Source organism: Nycticebus coucang, chromosome 8, assembly GCF_027406575.1.
Source record: "Nycticebus coucang isolate mNycCou1 chromosome 8, mNycCou1.pri, whole genome shotgun sequence".
Taxonomy (NCBI): Eukaryota; Metazoa; Chordata; class Mammalia; order Primates; family Lorisidae; genus Nycticebus; species Nycticebus coucang.
The window spans coordinates 37,276,862-37,299,386 of NC_069787.1; the positions used below are offsets into that span (position 1 = coordinate 37,276,862).

The window sequence follows — 22,525 nt, forward strand, 5'->3', positions numbered from 1 at the left end:
CTTCTAACTACAAAATCAAAGGAGAACTGCAAGCTCCTTCTCCCGTGGGCGGTTCTGTGCAGTCCTACTGCAGGAGAGCTGCCTGGGACTCACACAGCTAAGGATGGCTAGTAATTCCGGCCATCAGTACCTAGACGCCCAGAGAGCAAAAAGATTTCAAAAGAGACAATAACAACCCTCTAAATAAAACATGTCAGCATTAACAGCTTTAAAATCTGCCCCAGGAAAATCTTCCTTTAACTCTGGAGAAACAGCATAGCACTGTGATTTGCAGAAGCAGATTCTCCTACAGCCCCAACAAGGGAGTTTCATTGACCTTTGAATTTTTCAAACTATCTCTGTCTGATTTCAAGTTCAATGGCATTTGTACATGCTCTTATCTTTGTTTATTTTTCTACATCTAAGTGAATGTTCTATTAAACTGGTGCTTGTTTAAAAAAAATCATTGCAGTGCCTGGGAACAAATGCCCATGTGGGCTCTTCAACTCAAGGGGGCAGAGGCGAACCTAGGATACATAGAAATATGGCAGATTTGGCAGCGCCTGTGGCTCAAAGGAGTAGGGCACCGGCCCCATATGCCAGAGGTGGTGGGTTCAAACCCAGCCCTGGCCAAAAACTGCAAAAAAAAAAGAAAGAAATATGGCAGATCTAAATATTGTGACATGCAATCTTTGCATCTTATGTTGGTATCCCAGTCTTTAAAGTCTTATTTAGCCAGGGATGACTATATTTCCTGAGATTAGGATTGTTACATATTTTTATGGCCACCAGCCTGCAGAATAACCTAAACAGCCTCCCTCCTCTACTGACATTAAAACATTCTGGTGTCCTCAAGTCACTTTAGTTAATTATCACAAAGCACAGTTGCTCAACCTCAACCAGTACTGACATTATGGGCCTGCTAATTCTTTGCTGTGGGGTCTCTCCTGTGCACTGCAGAAAGTTGAGCAACATCCTGGGCTCCATCCATTAGATGCTGGAAGCAACTCTGCCCTGGCTGTCACAACCCCAAATGTCTCCAGACATGGTCACATGTCCCCTAGTGAGAGAAAAATCCTCCCTCCTCCCCTTACTCCATACAAAAAAAGTTAATAAATGACTATTTAAATCTTTTATGCCGTTCACTCACACTATCCTTACCTAACCACACCATTCATTCTGTACTCTTTATAGCTTTTTCATAAAAGGGAAGAAGCTGAAGAAAAAGGCTGTTATCAAATCTAAAAAATAAGTATAGGCACAGGAGCTAAGAGAACTGAGGATCAAAAGTTTTATGGACCAAAAGGACAAGAACATCATTTTAAGTTACAAGAAAATAACTCTTTGGGTACCAGCCAAATTAAGAGAGGCCTTCTCTCTCCCCCTTCTTCAACAGAAAATCCAACCTTTCTAATTCAGTTTGCCACGAAGAGCACAGACCCTGGAGATAGACTGTTGCTGTGGAGATGTTGGCTCTGGCATCTACTGGCCTGGGTCATCTTGAGTCATTTATACTGAAAAAAGCTCCATGCTGCAGCTTCCATGTGTGTACAGTGTTGGTAATAATACACTGAGGGATCCCAGTGAAGATTAAATAAGATAACGCATACTAGGTACTTTGTCATTAGCATTTTACACGAATAAAGTCCTCAATGAATATAAACTTCTATTAGGAGTATTCATCCTCTGTTAAGAAGCATCTTTTCAAAGAGCTAATCTAGGTGGGGAATGGTGGGGCGAAGAGAGTTGCCATGACCTTCTAAAGTAAGGTACTTTATGTTTGGAGTTCTCCCAGGAGACAGTCAGTGAAGGCACCCTTCTAGATCACATTCCAGGAAGACCAAATCTAGGGGGGGCGGAAAGCAAATGGACTGGGAGTCAAGACACACAAATTCTTGGCTTGGTAGACTGCAAAGAGCTTTGGGACCATGGCCAACCATTTAACCTTTCAGAGAACCAGGCCAGTCATCTGTCATAGGGGGGACACTATAGAGTGTGTAAGATCTTCTCTGAGTCTATGACAATCAGATTCTATGACTTATATGAGAACTATCGGCCAAAACAATTCTAAACTATCATTCAAAGATGTACCAAAGCAAAGTACTTGGTAACTGTCCTTGAAGTGTAATGATTTAATTAAAATAGATTTTCACATGGTCACATTCAAAGAACTCAAAGTCTCTTAATTATGTAATGCTTCACCAATAATTAAATAGTCCTCTGTAATGTCCACTAAGAGGAAATTTGAATTACTGACCATGTGCAGACGGAACATGTACTAAAAACACCTGATAGGCTATAAATTCAATGTTGTACATCCACAAACCTATTTCAAAATTGCATCTGAACATTAAGAATGATTCTGGCCTTCGTTTAATGGTGAGTCCTATGAAATCAATTAACTGTTAAAATAGTTTAATTGGAACATATGTATTTTAATTTTTGTGTGTGTATTAAAAAAACTCTTCTTAATCAACCCAAAACATTCTGAAATTGCACTTCTAGGTAATGTAGTGAAAGAATTGAACTTATAACTGGATAAAACCAAGGATGTGGAAAATGCCAGAAGGATGATATTCAAACAGCAGCAACTGGAAAGGAATAAATTAAGAATCATATTGGTTTACTGCAATTATCCTGGAAAAGCAATTTAAGAAGGATTTTATACAATCGACCACCACTCTCTGACATAGTTTCACACGTTCACAGACCCAAAAATAGTTTTTGGTTTTCTTTGGTGAGTAGTGGGCGGTGGGTGGGCGGGTGGGGTTGGTAGATGGATAAAATTACTAATTTGTTTTCTCTCTTTCTCTTTCTGGAGAAAGAGACCTTGTTTCACATTGCTAGCAGAACTGGTGAAAAGTTAAAAAAAAAAATTAAAAATTAAAAATATTTAGAACTACAGCAATGACAGAAAATTCATTCTTCATCAAAGAGAAGAAGAATCTCCTTGAGAAGATTCTTTTGGGAATGGTTAAAAAAAATAAAAAGATTAATTTGGGTCATAATGAATAAAAGGAATTATTTATACTTAACAGTGGTGTTTTGTTTTACAGAAGAATAGAAGAAAGAAGAAAAATGGAGAAAGGAGACTCCAATTGTGAAATTCACAACTATGAGCTTTGTATGCTCAAAATATGTTATCATTCTAAAATTCTACATAGATACAATTCTTGTATTTTTCTATTATATTTATCTGCCTGACATGATCTGTCCTCCCCTATCACTTGATGACAAAATGACACTACTTTTGAGGAAAGAAGTAAAAGGCCAACCCTTCTCAAAACTTAATTTCCCAACTACTTTAAGAGTAGGACATAATTCTGAAGATACCTTTTCGATTTTTATAGGGCATGATAAAGAAGTGGAGCTTAATAAATATTGCAGAATGATCAAATGAGTTAGCAAATAGCTACGTGAATGAGAAAATCTTACATTTTGTTTACTTAGAGAATCTGGAAACGAGGAAAGAAGAAGAAAAACAGACATGGAAATAACAGCAAGAGCAAGAAAAGCCAAAGAGAAAGGTACCTGGGTTCAACTGAAGCGCCAGGTAAGAGCTTGACAGGTTCTTGATACTGATCTTGGGCAACTTTAAAAATTGTTGGTCCCTGATAATTTCCCTTGCGAAGTTTAAAAATTGAATATAATTTCATTGGTCTGAGAGCACTTTAAAGTTGGATTTTAATACTCTACATAATTAATTTATTCTCTTTTTTTTCTTTATAGCCTGCACCACCCAGAGAAGCCCACTTTGTGAGAACTAACGGAAAGGAACCTGAGCTCCTGGAACCCATTCCCTATGAATTCATGGCATGATAAGCATATAACATAGCACACAGGAGTACTAGTGGACCCATGTTTTTAGGAGCAAGAACCTATTTATTCCCCATGAGCTCATGGCATAATATGTGTACAGCAGGGGCACACAAGAGAACCAATAGTCCCCATGTAACAGTGATACAAGGTGCTGGGACCTATTTCCCATGAATTCAAAAGTCAATCAACACTTTGTCACATTAAATGGCAAGGTGCCTCCCTGAGCTGCTGGAACCTCTTCCCCTATGAATTCATGGCATGGTAGATACAAATAATAGCATAAAAATGTTTCTTGTTCATTCACTACAAGTGTGGGTTTTTTTTCCCCCCAAAGAAGTATTAAAGCAAATTTTAATGTGTCCTAAAAAAAAAAAAAAAGAAAGAAACTTAGGTACAGATGGACTGGAGTACATAGAAACCAACCTCTCAGTTATCACAGATAGACACTAGAAAGAAAAAATGCAAGAAAGAGACAGAGGCAACAGAAAGAAAATTAGCATGGTCATAATTTTAAAAACCCTCTTCGCCCACCATTTACTGAGATAAAGGCATTAGGTGGGAAACTCCATAAATACATTCTCAGGTACAGACACTTCCAGATATTCCTGATACGAAAACACTCCGTAAAGACCTCTGAACCCACTTCTGAAAGGAGATACATACCTTTAAAAACACGTTAGACCCAGCGGAGTCCCAGATTAGAGACTTACCATCCTCTGTGAATCATCACATTCACAACCTTCACAATTAATGTCCTTCACCATCTCGGAGCCTTACACCTCTGATAGCAAACACCGTCTTTTTTGGGTGAAGCTTACACAACCACCCAGATATAATGCTTTCCCCAAACCCAAATAATTAATGACGTTGATACAGGGTTCCCGTGTCCAGGGTTGGACAGATACCCTCGTTTTTTAGGCCCAGGTGAGCTCAGAAATCAGTCTCAGCACAGACCCCATCTCTAGCTACAAACAAGTCTTTCCAGGCAGTACTCTCTGGGCTCAAGCAAAGTCACTAAAAAAGCAGCCTGAGGTATGTCATTTGGGCAGCTCCTCCCAGAGTAGGGAACACACACTCTGATGCCTCACCTGGGCCGAGGACTGCAAGGACCCCATTCCTCTGCCTGCAGGCCCCTGGCTAATTGTGACATGTTCCAGACATATATTCCCCAAACACCCCTGTCCGCAGGATGGGAAAAGCGGCATATAAACCCCTAGATAGCAGGCCCACAAGGGCTTCTCATTCCCAGCAACCCTCTGCTGTTGCTGTAGGATCTCTTCCCCCTCTTTTGCTTATCAATCTTTCTGTCAATAAACTCTGTCCTTCTGCTAACTTGTGTGGCCTATGGATTCATTACTGACCCTAGAGACCAAGGACTCTGAACAGAGAAATTCCAGCTATAATGTGATAGGACAGGCTTCCCTTAACTCAATCCTTCCTAACACACAGGACTGGGCACGTATAGCAATAACTGAGGTCAAGGCACTGCTGTGAGGAATTGGGGGGAATAGGTGGTTGGGATACAGAGAGAAGGAGAATGAGACACAAATCTCAACCTGGGGAAGAGTTTATATTCTAGTATTCTCAGGTCCTACATCCTCCAGTGCTTATTTCAAATACTCTGTCACAGTAGAGTGTAAATATGCTTCCACTATATTTAGTTAAGTATTTCCACAATCAAGCCACCTGCAAGAGACACAACAATGAATAAAGATTCTCAGGCCTCAATGATCTCACAGTGTAAAGGCAGAAGAAACAAGAAAAAGAACATTTAATACTAAATGGAATGCTAGGAGTCACATGGGGTCAAAGGAAGGACAGATCTATCTGCCTTGGGGTGGAGGGGAGAGGTGAAATGCAGGGAAGCGTAGAAAAAGGCTTCCTCGCCAGCCGTGGATGGATGAGTCATCAAGAACTCCTCCCGCCTTCTCAGTATCTATAAATAATCCCAGGTGCTGCCATTTCATTTAATTACTAAGCCTCTCCAGATGGAGAAAAATAATTAAGCAGTCTGTAGCACCGACGTGATATAAAGAATGGGTTAGTAACTTGCAAAACATTTGAGTTCTGGAGTTTCCTTTCAACCATGAAATAAGGGCAGAAATGAAAAGGGGCAAATGACTCTATAGACCTTAGGGAAAACCAAATGACTACTAGGGAAAACCAGGTAACTACAGTCATAGACTGGGTAGAATGTGAATAAAAAGGGAAGCCAAACTGGTGCAAAGGAAGTCAGCTCAACCCTCTCCAGGGAAACAGAACTGCTAACATTAACTGAGGAGACCTCAACAGAGTTGTTGAAGATAGATTGTCAAGCAGAAATACTTGGGCCAGGCATAGTGGCTTGTGCCTGATCCCAGCTACTCAGGAGGAGGGCTTGAGCCCAGGAGTTCACAGTCAAAGCTTAGCAAACATAGTGAGATCTCACACCCAACCCGTAAAAAATAGGCTGGGGGCAGTGGCTCATGCCAGTAATCCTAGCACTCTGGGAGGACCAGGGAGGAGGATCTCTTGAGTTCAGGAGTTCAAGACCAACTTGAGCAAGAGAGACCCCCATCTCTACTAGAAAATAGAAAAATTAGCCAGGTGTCCTGGTGAGCACCTGTAGTTCCAGCTACTTGGGTGGCTGAGGCAGGAGAATCACTTGACCCCAGGAGTTTGAGGTTGCTGTGAGCTAGGCTGAACCCAGGACACTCCACTACTGCAGGCAAAAGAGCAAGATTCTGTCTCAAAAAAAGAAGGAAGAAGGGAGGAAGGAAGGAAGGGGAAGGGCAAGGGGAAAGGGAAGGGAAGGGAAGGAAGGAAGGAACGAAAAAAGGTAGGCTGGTTGATAAATAGATCAGATGCAATTTATTTATTTCTTAAATATATAAAAAGTACTTCCTACAGACTGGGTCTTTGGATACAGACATGGTAATTTTCTACTTTGTTTCTGCTGCAAAGATTCAGAAGTGACTACATCAAAAAAGAATCTGTGAAAGATGTCACATGAGAAAAGTGTCTAAATGTAGATACTCACAAAAACATGCATTTGTAATTCCAAAGTTCAAGGAAATATAAATGAAATTTCAGGCAAGCATAAGACAGTGGCAACTGGGTAGGTAATAAAATGAATGAGACGTTCCACCTCAAATCATAAATTCAATGATAATAATGGGCTTCACGAAAAAACACAATCAAACTTAAAGAATGAGGAGACCAAACTTCTACATGTAAGCAGCAGACTGAAATCTATTAAGACGGTTGCATGCTTGGAAGCACTTGAGTCCTGGTAGGAAAATAAAGCAAAGTGTTGAATAATGGTGAAGAAACCGATTAGAAACAAGAGAAAAATGAAATCAGAACCGAATTCTGAGGGTGATGATTTTGTTCTAAAATGATAAAGGCCTAGATAAGGATAAGGTCATTCTGAGTACTGAGTGTTTTCACTCTACAAACTTAAATAGAAACCAATTAAATCTTTTAGTGAATTACAGTATTTTAGAAGCAAAGCATCCTTCCACAAATTGCCTAATCACTCCACTGATTCTATTTCATGTAAACCTGGGTTTTCATATTTATTTGTTCTACTAGAAAACCCATGCAGGATGTTATTAGAATAACAGTGTATTTTCTAAAAGCATTTTGGTAACTTGCAGTATTTTACATCTTTACAGGCATTCAAAATAGGTTTACAGTAGAGAATAGTGCAAGTTCTACTTTAACAAGTAGAAAATAATTATTTCAAATTTTGTCCTTACACAAGTTAACAAAGCAAGTGTTTATTCTCTCGAGTGATTTGACAACAAATTCTTCCCCTGACAATTTTTTAAATTTCTTTATTTAAAAAATCCTTGAAAATCAAACTTCACTTTTATCTATTCACCTACCTTTCTTCTACAGGGTTGCTAGCCCAAAGAGGATTCACGTGAACTAGAAAAACGTGATGCTTTCTCTAGACACATTACCACTATGTGGTGGAAAACTGTGACAGAATTTCCATTCCCTAGTGGTTACAGAGTGCACAAAAAGCACAAAAAGCGTGCATGATTGCCTTCATTTGCTGCCTTCCACCTCCACAAGGGGAAGGCACTTGTGCTCACACAAAAGATCTAGCTCACTGTGTTTCAGCATTGAGACTGACCTTCAACCATGTAACCAAAATATGTCAACTGCCATTCAGATTTACCAAGCTCCAGGCCAGGCATCACGATCTTAAGATCACGTTGACATGGACAGATATGAACAAGGCTGCTTGGAGATGGTGTTGCAAAAGGAATGCTCACCCACTACAAAGTAGATAGCCACTAGGCTGATACTGATTACTGCTACATAATCAAGACTTTTTCTGTAAAGCCTTCCATATTTAACCAAAGAAAATAATTATAAACACTATGTAGGTTCAACAAATCATGTTTGTGACCCATAACAGGGCCACATGCCAGCAACCTCTAGTCCAGCCCAATGGATGATTCCTGGGTCAACCATGTGTCCACTAGATTTGTGCTTGTTTTCGTATTTTTTGGCAACACTGTGAACTTCATCATATCTAATCACAGAAAAGGCAGAGAGAGAACTAAATTTACCCCAAATAACAGGCATATGTTAAAGAAGTTAAAAGAAAAAAAAGCAGAGAGAGTGAAAAATTGAAACTGTTAAGACAATTATTCCAGTGTATGGGAGTAAATCAGCACCCAGACTACCACAAAACTTGGCCTTGCCTAGACCTGCACTTAGGGGGTCACTCACATCGTGACATCTGGATAATGATTATGTGAGTTTATGAGCACCAAGTGAGAGTACAGCCTCTTTACAAACAGAGGACTTTCTCTCTTCATTTCAACACTGTGATTGTGAAAGTGTGGTCCTAGTGGACAGGAGACTCTGTTTATGACACTTAATGTAGCAACTTGTACCATTCCTGGCACAGAATCAACACTGAATAACCAAAGAAAAGAATTGTAACACTATGTAGATTCAACAAATGATGCCTTTGAGCCACAACAGGGCCATCTGCAAGCAACTTCTTCACTACTAAAATGGAAGACGCCAGGTTTGAATTTGGAAATACATATCAAGATTTCTCTATTTGGGGAAAAAAATACCAAACCATCAAATTTACCATTCTTAGACTCAAAATACAAAAATCACAAACTGTGAGATCTAACTAAATTGTAAAATTAAAATGATACTTTTTTCCTTTGCATGGCCTGATACAGTGGGAACCCAAGTGTATAAACACACGTGTGGATTTATAACAAAGGATGCAGCTCAGCACAAGCTGCTGGCTAAATAAAATTCTCTTCTCTTTGTATTACCTGCCCTCTACTTGGTGTCTATGAGACAGAAAACCAACATTTAGAAAAGGACCCTAGTGTTTAAACCATACATTAAATTTCTTTATATGTGAACTAGTAGGCGTGTCCCAGAAATACTTTAGGAATTTAAAACCTGGACTTCACAGTGAGGTATTTTGCTAGTTTGCACACCACCATGTCTTGCCTGCCTTAGACTCTAATTGGTCTTATATTTAACAAGAGTTTATAGAGCTCAAAAAATAGGAAGTGTCTGGGTAGAGCATTCTGTGAACTAATCATTCCAGTACTCATAAAAAACATTTAAAATTTTATTTTCCTCTAAGAAAGATGCCCTATAATGTAGACCTGGTTGGTCTAGACGTAAGTGAACATGACAGAGGAGGTGGCCAGGGTGGGTGGGACGGCAGGGCTATAGGAAAAGCAGCATGCCAAGGGAACAATGACAAGGGTTACACAGGTAAGTGGGAGTCAGTGAAGAGTAGTTTAGGTGACTCCAGTGTTGCTAAAGGCAAGCCAATCACCATTGAGAAGCAGAAGGGGCTCAGCTGGAACCTGAATCATCTGCCAACAGGGCAGCGTCTGAACACGAGTAGAGGACATATAGACAAACGTCCTTAGAGTCTCCATCCCATAGGAACAGTTGGATGGATACAGAATCAGATTATTTGGCATCTACCAAGGGCCCACCAAGTGCCAGAAACCATACTTGAGATTTCATTTAATTACTACTGCAATCTTCATGATATATTAGTTGTTATCCCCATTTCACAGATAAGGATACCCAAGTTGAAAAGTTTAAATAACTGCATCATTCAGCTGTTAAGAAAAAGAGGTGGAATTCAAAAGCAAGTTGTTTTTGATTGCAGTGAGGACACTCATAAAACACTACACTCTACTGTGGTTCATGGAAGTAGTAAGAGAAAAAAGATGTGTTGGGAGAATCGTGGACAGAGCAGGTCAACACACTGCTTAAACAGGAGAACTCCCAAACACCTTACTGTGACCCACAGAAAGTAATACACATTATGTCATGAACCAGTGCACTTCCAGTATGCAACTGGAATGTAAAACAGGGTTCTATACAAATACTGACCTTTACTATGTATGATACACTCTGATACTTTCTGAGTTTTATTTCCCTGTTCTATATTATTCTATTTCATTATTTTAAAAATGATGGTCAGAACTCACTGAAACAATCTCAAGGCCCAACAGTAAGTCAAAATCCACTGTTTGGAAACCAGTGCCATGATCAATGCAGATGACTGGCATTCTTATGGTTTATAACATTATATAGAATATTAGGCTTCTCAAATTTCCACCCATAATCTCCCATGTGACTCTTTATCCAAGAACAGAAAAGGGAGAAAAAGTAGTTAAGAGGGAGAGATAAACCACAGAGAATTGTCAATCAGGTGCTACCTATTAAAAAGGGAGACGAAAGTAACACACTCCAAACAAGAACGGCTCCATCTCAGTCACAAACAAAACTGCTGAAAAAGGCAGATGTTAAAGACCCATTTGGGAGAAGCTTAGGATGTCTTGAATGTTCCTCTGAGTTGTCAAAAGGACACTATTTTCCAGCAGTGACTCAATGGTAAAAAGAAATACCTGTAAGTAGTCTTTAGGCAAATTTTAAGACTGAAAGAGAAATCAAACGCCTACTGCTCAGGTTGCATTCCACATAACAAAGCAGCACAGGCTCCTGCAGGCAACTTGGTCCAGGCACTCCTTGACCAACACTGCTTTTAATTTGGACTCATTAAAAAGCATGGACACTGTGTCTATGGAGGGGTGCAAGGTATGACTTTGATGTGTAGGATCAATACGAGCTATGAACATTCATCAACACAAGCATAGACAGAAAGGACGGAATTCATAAATGTACTAACTTGGAAATAGTCTCAACAAAAACTTTCATTACCATGGGGATTTCTGGGAGGGAAAGAAAAGGGCTCTCTTTACAAAAGCAACTGATTCTATTTATTAATCTACTTGCGAGTAATGTCAAATTTTAAAGTTGGACCAAAGAAAACCACCTTTTAAAAAAAACATCAGACTTAATATGCTGAAGGAACCTGTTCAAAATGCTTCAGCAACAAAGTTAGGTGATAAATGTGTTCTTCAATCTGTGCACCAGTCAAGTAGCAATAAAATCAGAATAATTCATGCAAAAATTTTCATTATGTTTCTAAACATACTTATTTACATTTTAAATCACACTTTAGACAATATGAAATATCTTTCATTTAGACAGGTGTGAACTAGAAAACAGATGCATTCATTAAACATAGAACAATTTGGCAAATTATAAAAAAATACTCTAAGAACTCTCTGGTTGAAGTACTTGAGCCACTGTTAACTTACTTGAAAAAATATGGCCATGGCTCCGATTATTCTGTTCTCAGAAATTGCAGTTTGAAAGCTGTCAAAGTCATCTGGATTGTAAAAGAAAATCTGCATCTGTAAAAGAACAATTAAAAAATGTATTGGGAAAATTTTCAAACATACACAGAAGTTGAAAAAATAGTACAATGGACTCGTATTACCCACTTACTAAGATCTGCCAATTCGTCTATCCGTATTTTTTCTCTGCTAAAGTATTTTCCAGCAAACCCAGACCTCATGTCATTTTATCCCTACGCACTTCAGAATGTATCACATGTCACATAACCACAGTACATTCATGCCACCCAAGACAAATAACAACAAATTTTACCGAATACACTGGTCATGGTGAAATGTCCCTATGAAAAAGCAAAATTTCAACAGAAGTAGAAAACAAAGCTCATAAGATTCAGTCCACACATTAAAATTATAAACACTTAAATGGGCATGGTTTTAAAAACAGTTGCACGATATGGTGATGAGAATTTGAAGGGGTATCTCAGTAGCTTTGAGAAACAGCCCAAATGGCATATTTCAGTGAATTCATAAAGAAACAGAATGAAAATGGTAACAGTAATGCTTTACACCTTACAGTCTGCAAAAAGCCAAGTCACATTATTTTGCTCAATCCTTTCAATATCCCCTCTAAAGGGAGGGCAGAAATTACTATACTCAGTTATAGAGGAGAAATAGTACTTAGTAATTTGACATTAACTTGACCAAGATTAAACATGAGACTCTAAAATCTAGGTGTCTCATCCAGACCTTAAATATCTCCTTTATATTTGGCTAGACGAGAGCTTCTTACTAAAACAGCAGAACACAGATATATCAACTTAAAATCATTGTACAGTTTTAATGCTTGACTGTGCCTTGATATTTCATATATACCACATATATATCTCATGTATGTGAACACGTATGTACACAGTAGAGCCTTCATAGGTGACCACCTCCCTACAATGACTATCTCCTTATGTTGACCTAATTTCACATATCGGATGTGCACTCCATGTACATATCAGTACAGTACACCTGATTCCTTGTGTTGCCCTCCTCCATATGCTGACCAGCTTGTTATAGTCCCTTAACTGGTCAACTTAAACATGTTCTACTGAATTTGGAAGCAGTGTCTTGCTCTGTTGCCTGGGCTAGAGTGCAGTAGCATCATCATAGCTCACTGTAGCCTCAAACTCCTGAGCTCAAGGAATCTCCCTGCCTCAGCCTCCCAAGTAGCTGGGACTACCAGCACAAGCCACCATGTCTGGTTAATTTTTCTATTTTTTGTAGAGACCGGGCCTCACTATGTTGTCCAGGCTAGTCTCGAACTCCTGGTCTTAAGTGATTTTCCTGCTTCATCCTCCCAAAGTGATTATAGGTGTGAGCCACCATGCCTGGCCCACACCTTGAAATTTTATAAAATTTAGTAAACAAAAATGAACCAGACTATCCCTAAGACACTCCCTATGTGACATAAAGAACAGATCTTGGTTCTTTTTTTTTTTTTTTTTTAATTAAATCATAGCTGTGTGCATTAATGCAATCATGGGCACCATGCAGTGGTTTTATATACAATTTGAAATAATTTCATCAAACTGGAAATATTTTTATCAAACTGGTTAGCCTTCCTGGCATTTTCTTAGTTATTGTGTTAAGACATTTATATTCCACATTTATAAGTTTCACATGTACCCCTGTAAGATGCACCGAAGGTGTGGTCCCACCCTCCACCCTCCCTCCACCCATCCTCCCCCCTCCCCTCCCCTCCCTTTCCCCTTTCCCCATATTCTTAGGTTATAATTGGATTATAGCTTTCGTATGAAAGCTATAAATTAGTTTCCTAGTAGGGCTGAGTAGTTCTTAATCCCGCTTCCTCATTTACTTGCTTATGAGACCTGTGAGGCAAGGTATTTTCCGAGCATCAACTTTTTTGTGCACAAAGTCAAGTATTTCCACCTTGTGAGGTGGCTGTGGTGCTCAAACAAGTCAGTATAGTTAAAGGGTCATAGGTAGACTTCCTGCTTAGACGTCATCAATGCTCAACAAATTGCCGTCTTCCTTATAGTAGCTTAAAGTTAACATTTTGGCAAACGTCTTAAAATTTCTAGTCAGAGTATGATTCTATCAAGTCTTTTAGATGATTCTACTCTTTAAAGGAGGCGTCCTCAAACTTTTTCAACAGGGGGCCAATTCACTGTCCCTCAGACCGTTGGAGGGCCGGACTATAGTTTAAAAAAAAACAAACTATGAACAAATTCCTATGCACACTGCACATATCTTATTTTGAAGTAAAAAAAAACAAAATGGGAACAAATACAATTCACACCACTTCATGTGGCCCGCAGGCCGCAGTTTGAGGACGCCTGCTTTAGAGTCTCCTATGTCATTAGCTCTCTTTCATGGCCTCTATTTCTCCATTTTTCCAAATGACATGATGCTGTCTTTCTGTAGGAGGCTAAAGAACCACACCCCAGATGGAGTTTGGAGATTTGATATTGAACAAATCAACGCCCAGTAAGCAATGTTAAATCAGAGCAAGAAGCTGAAGTATAGGTCAATGGTAAACAGAGTTCTGATGACTGAATTAAGAAGATGCTGAGACCATGACCGCATTTCTTTTCTGAAGGGTGAAATCAAGTAGCCCAAACCAGGACAGTTTCTAGGAAAACTCTGGTACCAGGGTAGACGTGAGAGGGATAGGTAAATTCTTTTGGAGGATTTTCTTTCCTAGAGAGAATGCTTTTTCTTAAGACTATGAATTCATACTGATTCCGACAGTTTCTTACAAATGCTTTGCCTTAAGGTTTGGACAGCTTTAGACATCATGAATTTACCCTGAGAAAAACCCATTCAATGAGGTGTGGATTAAAACAGTTTAATACCAGGTGAATTGCTTTTGGTGCAATGCTACTCGCCCAAGAAAGAAACTCCATACAAGTATATTCAGAAAATTACACTTCACTTTCCTTTTAAAACTCAGGCTCTCAAATTAAGTAGGTTCGCAGAAGGCTTTCTTACACTTCAGCGCATGAGCAGGGGCGGCATTGTTTAATGCATCACCTGAATAGTGTGTGATACAAAATACTTTAAGACCTCTTCAAGGGCATTTTCATTTACAATTGGGTAAGAAAATGCATTTTTAGAAAATGTGTTTGAGTCACAGCTCCACCCATCTGGATAATAAAATGTCTCAGGAAGAGAACAGTAGCACAGGTTTGAAATATCAATTTTCCGTGTTATCTCTCTCAAGTTATAGTCTACTGAGTGACGGTAAAGTTTGATGCTATCTAAAATATGAGTAAATAACTACATGGGGTTTTGATGCGTAAACTGTACCTTAACCGTTTTTGCTAATTGTTACCGGTGGCCCAATTTGGATGGACACTGGAAACCTGTCCTCGAAAAACAACTTTAGCAACTTTCTAAATTCGCTCTCAAAATTCACATCTATAATCCTCCCTTCACATCCCCTAAGATGTGTTCTTTATAATAATGTGAAAAAGTGCTACAGACTCACAGCAATCATGACACAAGTGAGCTGAAGAAAAGATCTGGAAAATCTGGTAATAAAGAGATCTATGGGACGGCGCCTGTGGCTCAGTCGGTAGGGTGCCGGCCCCATATACCAAGGGTGGCGGGTTCAAACCCGGCCCCGGTCAAACTGCAACCAAAAACTAGCCAGGCGTTGTGGTGGGCGCCTGTAGTCCCAGCTACTCGGGAGGCTGAGGCAAGAGAATCACTTAAGCCCAGGAGCTGGAGGTTGCTGTGAGCTGTGTGAGGCCACGGCACTCTACCGAGGGCCATAAAGTGAGACTCTGTCTTTACAAAAAAAAAAAAAAAAAAAGAGATCTATGAACTGTTCCATACATCCTTTACCCAGTACCACCAATCATTTACAGTTTACCCCATTTGCCCTCTGTTTGTATACACATAAACACATTGGGAAGTAAGTGTGAAATAATATATGCCATTAAATACTTAAATGTGTAAATTCTAAGAATAAGGACGTTCTCTGACATAACCAAAGGATAATTATTAAAATTAGCAAACTTCACAATAATACAATACTGTTATTGAACTAATAATCCATTTTCACATTTTGTTAAATGCCCAAATAAAGCCCGTTACAGATCACTTTTGGTTCTCATTCCAGGATCCGATCTAAGACCCAACTTTGCGTTTAGCTGTCATGTCCCTTCATGTGGCCCTCCTGCCTTCCCCACCCCTCTGTCACCTGGAACAGTTACTCAGCCCTTGTCTTTTTTCACTCTGACAATATTCAGTGTGTAGGAAAGTTAGTTCACAGAACTGAAGTCTCCCTCATAGTTTCTCATGATTAGATTCCAGGGATGCATCTTGGGCAGGTCACCACAGCACCAACATGGTGTTTTTTCAGGGATCAGGGGGTACATTACAGGCACCTGGATTTATCCCAAGACTAGGAAGGTGTATCTTGATCACTTGGGTAACGTTATGCTGCCAGGGTTCACAACTATAAAGTTATTAATTTTCCTTTTGTAATTAAAATGCACCTTGTAGGGAGATACTTTAAGGTTACATAAATATTCTGTTTCTAATCTTTTCTTTTCACAGTTTTTGGCCAGGGCCAGGTTTGATCCTGCCACCTCCGGTATATAGGGCTGGTGCCCTACTCCTTGAGCCACAGGTGCCGCCCTCTTTTTTTCATCTTTTACTCACTAGTTTTAGTATCCATTGATGACTCTCTGACTCCACATTCCTTTATCCTCATTGATGGCATCCCAGAGGAAGGAATAGCTGTCCCTTCTCCACAGTTTAAACCTTCATTTGTCTAATCCATTTGGACACATTTATTTTGATTTCTCTTTTATTCAATCCATTATTAAATTCCATTACTAACATTACTTGGATGCTCAAGCTGTCCTAGACCCCAGTAGGGTACCCTTCGAAAGGGTTCCTCTGTCACTCTGCCATTTCCTATTGTTTTTTGTTTCACAGGGTCTCCTTATTACCAGGCAGAGATATTTGGGGTCATCTAGTATTCCTACTGCCCCAGTCTCAGAACTGGCCATATCTTGAGTAAGCCCTGGCTATTTCTAGTGGAAAATGTTATTGATGGACTTAGCAACTTGAACTCAGTATTTTCCAAATATATTTGAGAGTAGAACTTTGGATATTCTGGAAAACTAGTCAGCGAGACCCTTTCCACTAGGACTTGCTTTTACAGGAAGAAAACCTGGATAAATGTGACATAAACGAATGTTCTTACATCATGGAGGGATCCACAAGATATATATGTCTCCCCATGCACAGGAATAAACTAGATAAAACTCAACTAAAAAGCCATTGGTAGACTGACTAGGTGTACCAGGGCGTGATCATGGGACCAGTTCTGCCAAATTCTTCAAAGTCAAGGGTGAGACTCATTGGCCCAAATGGATCACTGGACTCCACCTTGCAGAATGGCTTGACCAAAAAACACTCTAGGTATTTCTCTAGCAGGTGAAGATGATGGATAACCTAGCATAATTTGGCATTTGGAAAATGGAATTTTCCAGAGGAAAAGCAAACCATCTTAAAAGTATTCCCATCAACCAGGCACCACCTCCTAAAATACAGATTTGGCAAATGCCTACATGAACAGCAACACTACCCAGTAACAGGAGGGAGGTTTACGTGTAGGGCTGACAGCATGATACATGCAGAGTCACAGCAAAATGCCCACTTAGCTTCCTTTTTCCCTTGTCTTGTGCAACTTTTCCCCTTATATTTAAAATGACTCTAGTTGTGGCTGGTGTGGTGCTTCACACCTATAATCTTAGCACCCTGGGAGGGTGGATTGCTTGAGCTCAGGAGACCAGCCTGAGAAAGAGTGAGACCCTATCTCTATTAAAAATAGAAAAACCAGCCAGGCCTTGTGGCAGGTGCCTGCAGTCCCTGCTACTCGAGAGACTGAGGCAAGGGGATTGCTGGAGCCCAAGAGTTTGAGGTTGCTGTGAATTATGATGCCATGGCACTCTACTCAGGTCACAGGGTCAGACTCAAAAAAAAAAAAAATGTTAAAAGAATAAGCTCTAGTTGTAATTTTATTTTAAAAATATATATGTCTGGTTTCCAATTATGTATCACTGTCTATGAACAGAAAGCAATATATCTGGAAACCAGAGCCTTTATATTATTATTAATCTTGTTTTTCAAACATTTAGTGAATGTCTACTATATGCCAGGTGTGGAACTATCATTCGTTAACACTCAGTGAGGTAGGCAGTACCATGATCTTCATTTTATAGGCAAGGAAACCAAGAATTTCCAAAATTCATAATTTCCAAAATTTACAAAGCTCTTAAGGAAGAAAAATGGGGTTGAGACAGAAAAATTGTCGTTTCAACCCCAGAGTTCAAGGTTTTGATCACTATGTTTCCTTCCAACTGGCAAGAGAATTTGCCTGATGCTTATTCTGTGTAAGCCATCATGACTGATAAAGACACAGTCTGTACTTAGACTAAAATATCAATAATGAGACAAGATTAACTTTGACTTTAAATGCCAAAGTTGAGTAAGTGTATCACAAGGAAGCATAAGATAATAAATGGCTCACAATCAAGGGAAGCACATATGATATAAATACCAAATTAATACAAGCTATGGGCAAGAAGGGGTCTTTTCTTGAAGGTGAAATTCTATTCTCTAATGTTACAGGTGTGTGTCTAAGTCAACTCTCAGGTCGCTGTAATAATGGAGGCCAGAGGAAAAGAACCCAACACAAGAATGGAAAACCCAACAGTCACATCCATGCAGATTTAGAAAGCTCTACACTTTATTTCCTCTCAAAAAACTTCCATTTTCCCCACATGTCCCCTCCACGTGGCCCAAGGAAAAAATAATGATGCATTAAATAAGAAAACAGAATGCAGATAGCTCAGAGGAAAGGCAATCTACTGCAGGACTCAGCAGACATTTCCAGGATACTGTTGGGAATTTTTAATAGAGTGGAAGAACACACAGGCAAACGCTATAGAAAAGAACAGATGGAGATGAGATGTAAACAGGATGAAATAAAGCAGGTAACTAAAAAGGCAACAGCAGAATTAAAAATCACATAGCAGGCAACAGACAACAGAACTGAAGAGGTGGAAATGGATTTTTCTAATCATGCTTGGCATTAACGGGCTGTAAGCCAGTCAAGAATGTGGTGGTGGACATGGAACAGCCGCCTGAGAATAAAAACGTGTAGCAAAGGCAGAGTAGAAATCCAAACACACTTCATCAGCTGGTTCTACTTTTTCAAGGATTTGCATATGTCAGAATTGAGGTTTTTATAAAATAAGTTCTTAATCTAACTTGCTTTTTAAATTATGTTGTACCTTAACAATGATTCACCCAGATTGCACACCCCCGACACATCACGTTGTAATTCTGTCTTTGATTCTGCCATCACCTTTAGACAGGAAGATGTGTGCAGGCAGGAAGTCCACCTGCCCAGTTCAAGGCTGGGTCCCCTGCAAACTGGTGCTCACTGATACTACTAATTTATTCCTGGAATGAAAGAAATAAGTGAGAGCTCTAAGTGGCTTGAAGCAAGGACAGCCAAGTGATTAACGAGGTCCTTTCTGTCTGTTGGAATAAAGAACAAAATGAATGGCAAGGAGGGACCAGAATACTGAAGGCATTTAAACTGAGGGAGTGACTACTCAGAAAGGCGCAAATACAGACCATCACTGTGAAATGGTTTGGTGGGCCCAGGTGTGGCTCTGCTAAACGCAGACTGTGTTACTTTCTCTCTAATCCACAAGAAATCCAAACCATTTTCTAAGTAATTCTGGTCTGCTATTTTTACGCTCCAACCAAAGATCAATTCATTTAAATTATGGAGAAAAAAAATAAATACACAGAATATATATTATATAAAAATACAAAACACAACACTGAGTGGGTAGCTTTACCCACTAAGAACTAAAATTAGTTTTCAACTAATTTTTAGTTCTAGTCACTTCTTTAAAGGATCATCATTTTTTTTCCTATCAAGGATAGTTAAAGAGATCACTATTATTTTTGTAAAAGTATTTTGTAAAAGTCTTTTTTAGATATGACCAACATTTACACCCATCGACTTTAGACGTAAAGCCGATGGCCCTCCCCAATGTGAGTGGGTCTCATGCAATCAGTGAAAGCCCTGAGGTGACCTTAAAAAGAAGGCATTCTAGGGTGGTGCCTGTGGCTCAAAGGAGTAGGGCACCCGCCCATAACCAAAAAAAAAAAAAAGAAATAAAGAAAGAAAAGGAGACATTCTATCTCTAGACCACAACCGAGAAATTCTGCCAGAGTTTCTAGCCTTCTGACTCAGGCTGCAATATCAGCCCCAAGCAGAGTTAATTAGAATTAGAACCCATTGGGCGGCGCCTGTGGCTCAGTGAGCAGGGCGCCGGCCCCATATACCGAGGGTGGCGGGTTCAAGCCCAGCCGCAGCCAAACTGCAACAAAAAATAGCCGGGCGTTGTGGCGGGCGCCTGTAGTTCCAGCTACTCGGGAGGCTGAGGCAGGAGAATCGCCTAAGCCCAGGAGTTGGAGGTTGCTGTGAGCTGTGTGACGCCACGGCACTCTACCAAGGGCAATAAAGTGAAACTCTGTCTCTACAAAAAAAAAAAAAAAGAATTAGAACCCATTAATTACAGGCTAGGGGTGGGAGGTATTCCATGGGTCTTGTGTCTCTGGAGAACCCAGACTGATGTATCTCCCCAGAAGTCATTACTGGTATGAAACAAACATACACACACGCATGTAGATATGTGTCTGTGTAGCAGGTCACAGGCAGCTTCTGAGTCACGAAAGAGATAGGTTCTGTAGGTTTGTTAAGTTGGATTTGTATGTAAGTTGGAACAGGTACCTCTGTCTATTACTTGTAATAGCCTCCATTCATAAATGTGAGTTGTATGTTAGGTTGGATGCTTGTAATTTAGGGCTTGCCTGTATAAAACCACAATGTAATCCAGTTACTTTTATATCTTTCAGCTTATCACTCATTTCCTCCTGGAAGTCTCTCCCCTGGGAAATGCAGCCCTATTACAATCCAGCTCACTCTCCTATGGCTTACAGAAAAGTATCCATGAAGTTGGCAGAATTGGGTAGTGTTAGATGAAGATCTAAGAGCATTTGCTATAGAGTAAGGTCTGATTTGCATATTGAAGACACAGGAGATATTTACAGCTAGTTAAGTGTTCCCGTGTATAAAACAGAGGTAATATTCACCTCATGGGACTGTTGTAATAAATCTTCAATAAACACAGTCTTTGGAAAAGTAAGAACAAACCAAACAGCTCTCATTTTCCTATTGTTATATATCTTTTTTACTCTCTTTATGACCAGAGGTATATGTAAATTAAGGTGGAAATAAATCGTGTCCACAGACCAGCCAACATCCAATGACTCCTGCTACAAAGCACAGCAAAGACACCTGTGAGTGGGCTTCACTGGTAGAATATTTTTAGAATAACCAAGCTCCAAAGAATAGTAGGTATTAGACATCTTTGCAGGCAGGGCAGCATTTAAATAAACATTCTGAAAAGTTTGCTTTATACAAATCATTAATCACAGAGTGTACTAATCCTTAATTATTTCCTGTTTTCACTTGCCCTGTAACATGAAATTATCTTCAACTACTTCACAGCAGGAATGAAAAGTTTTGGAGAAGAACCCCAAGTACACACTAGAGCTATGAGCCATGCAATCGGGTGCCAGGATGTTTTGGGAATCCTTTTTAAAAGTCTCTGTGTGGGGGGCGGCGCCTGTGGCTCAGTGAGTAGGGCGCCGGCCTCATATGCCAAGGGTGGCGGGTTCAAACCCAGCCCCGGCCAAACTGCAACAACAAAAAAAATAGCCGGGCGTTGTGGCGGGCGCCTGTAGTCCCAGCTGCTCTGGAGGCTGAGGCAAGAGAATCGCTGAAGCCCAAGAGCTAGAGGTTGCTGTGAGCCGTGTGATGCCACGGCACTCTACCCGAGGGCGGTACAGTGAGACTCTGTCTCTACCAAAAAAAAAAAAAAAAAGTCTCTGTGTGTAACTGGTTCATTCCGTTATACACCTATTTATTAGCTGATTTTCAGGATTTCTGGTTCAGTGATGCATCTGATTAATCAAATAAATATTAAATCTTTGCACTTTTCCCTTGCTAAGGAAAAGTCCAGGCTCTTCCTTACAAAAAGTTGAGTTTTTCAGGGATTTACTATGCATGTTTCACGAGTTATTTCTTACAGTCCAGCATAAGTTTCGGCACAAACGAGGTAGGTTCAGAATCTAGCTGTATGTTGACAAGACACCCTTATCGTGCACTCAGGAAAGAGGGCAGTAAACTATAGCTTTTTCATTTTTCTTTTTTCTTGTTAAGAGACAGAGTCTCACTTTATCATCCCCAGTAGAGTACGGTAGCGTCACCGCTCACGGCAACCTCCAACTCTTGGGCTTAGGCGATTCCCTTGCCTCAGCCTCCCGAATAGCTGGAACTACAGGCGCCTGCCACAACACCCGGCTATTTTTTGTTGCAGTTTGGCAGGGCCGAGTTTGAACACTCCACAGGCGCTGCCCAGATTTTCCATTTTTAATAGCTGTGTGACCCAGTTAGTTAGTTGCCCTCTCTGTGACTTAACATCTCCATGAGTAAAATGAAGGGGGAAAAAGACACTGGATTATAGAGAGGATTAAATAACTCAAGTAAAGCACCTTTCACCATGTCTGGCATACTAAAAGCCGCCAATTTGCTTTCATGTTTCTTAGTATTAAAGAAGGGAAACAAGGAAGAGAAAGGAAAAACAGGACGGTGCCTGTGGCTCAGGGAGTAGGGCACCGGCCCCATATACTGAGGGTGGTGGGTTCAAAACCAGCCCCAGCCAAACTGCAACAAAAAATAGCTGGGCATTGTGGCAGGTGCTTGTGGTCCCAGCTACTTGGGAGGCTGAGGCAAGAGAATCACCTAAGTCCAAGAGCTGGAGGTTGCTGTGAGCTGTGACACCACAGCCCTCTACAGAGGACGACAAAGTGAGACTCTGTCTCTAAAACAAAAAAAAATCCCACAC

At 40.1% G+C, this 22,525-nt stretch overlaps 1 protein-coding gene across 4 annotated transcripts in view; it reads right to left on the reverse strand.

Moving 5' to 3' along the window:
* PTPRG (protein tyrosine phosphatase receptor type G) overlaps positions 1–22,525 on the reverse strand; it is a 773,199-nt gene that overhangs the window by 209,375 nt on the left and 541,299 nt on the right. For all 4 annotated transcript variants that reach the window (XM_053598712.1, XM_053598711.1, XM_053598714.1 and 1 more), the window contains one exon: positions 11,463–11,558. In XM_053598712.1, coding sequence (XP_053454687.1) covers positions 11,463–11,558 — 96 coding nt within the window. The remainder of the gene's footprint in view (positions 1–11,462; positions 11,559–22,525) is intronic.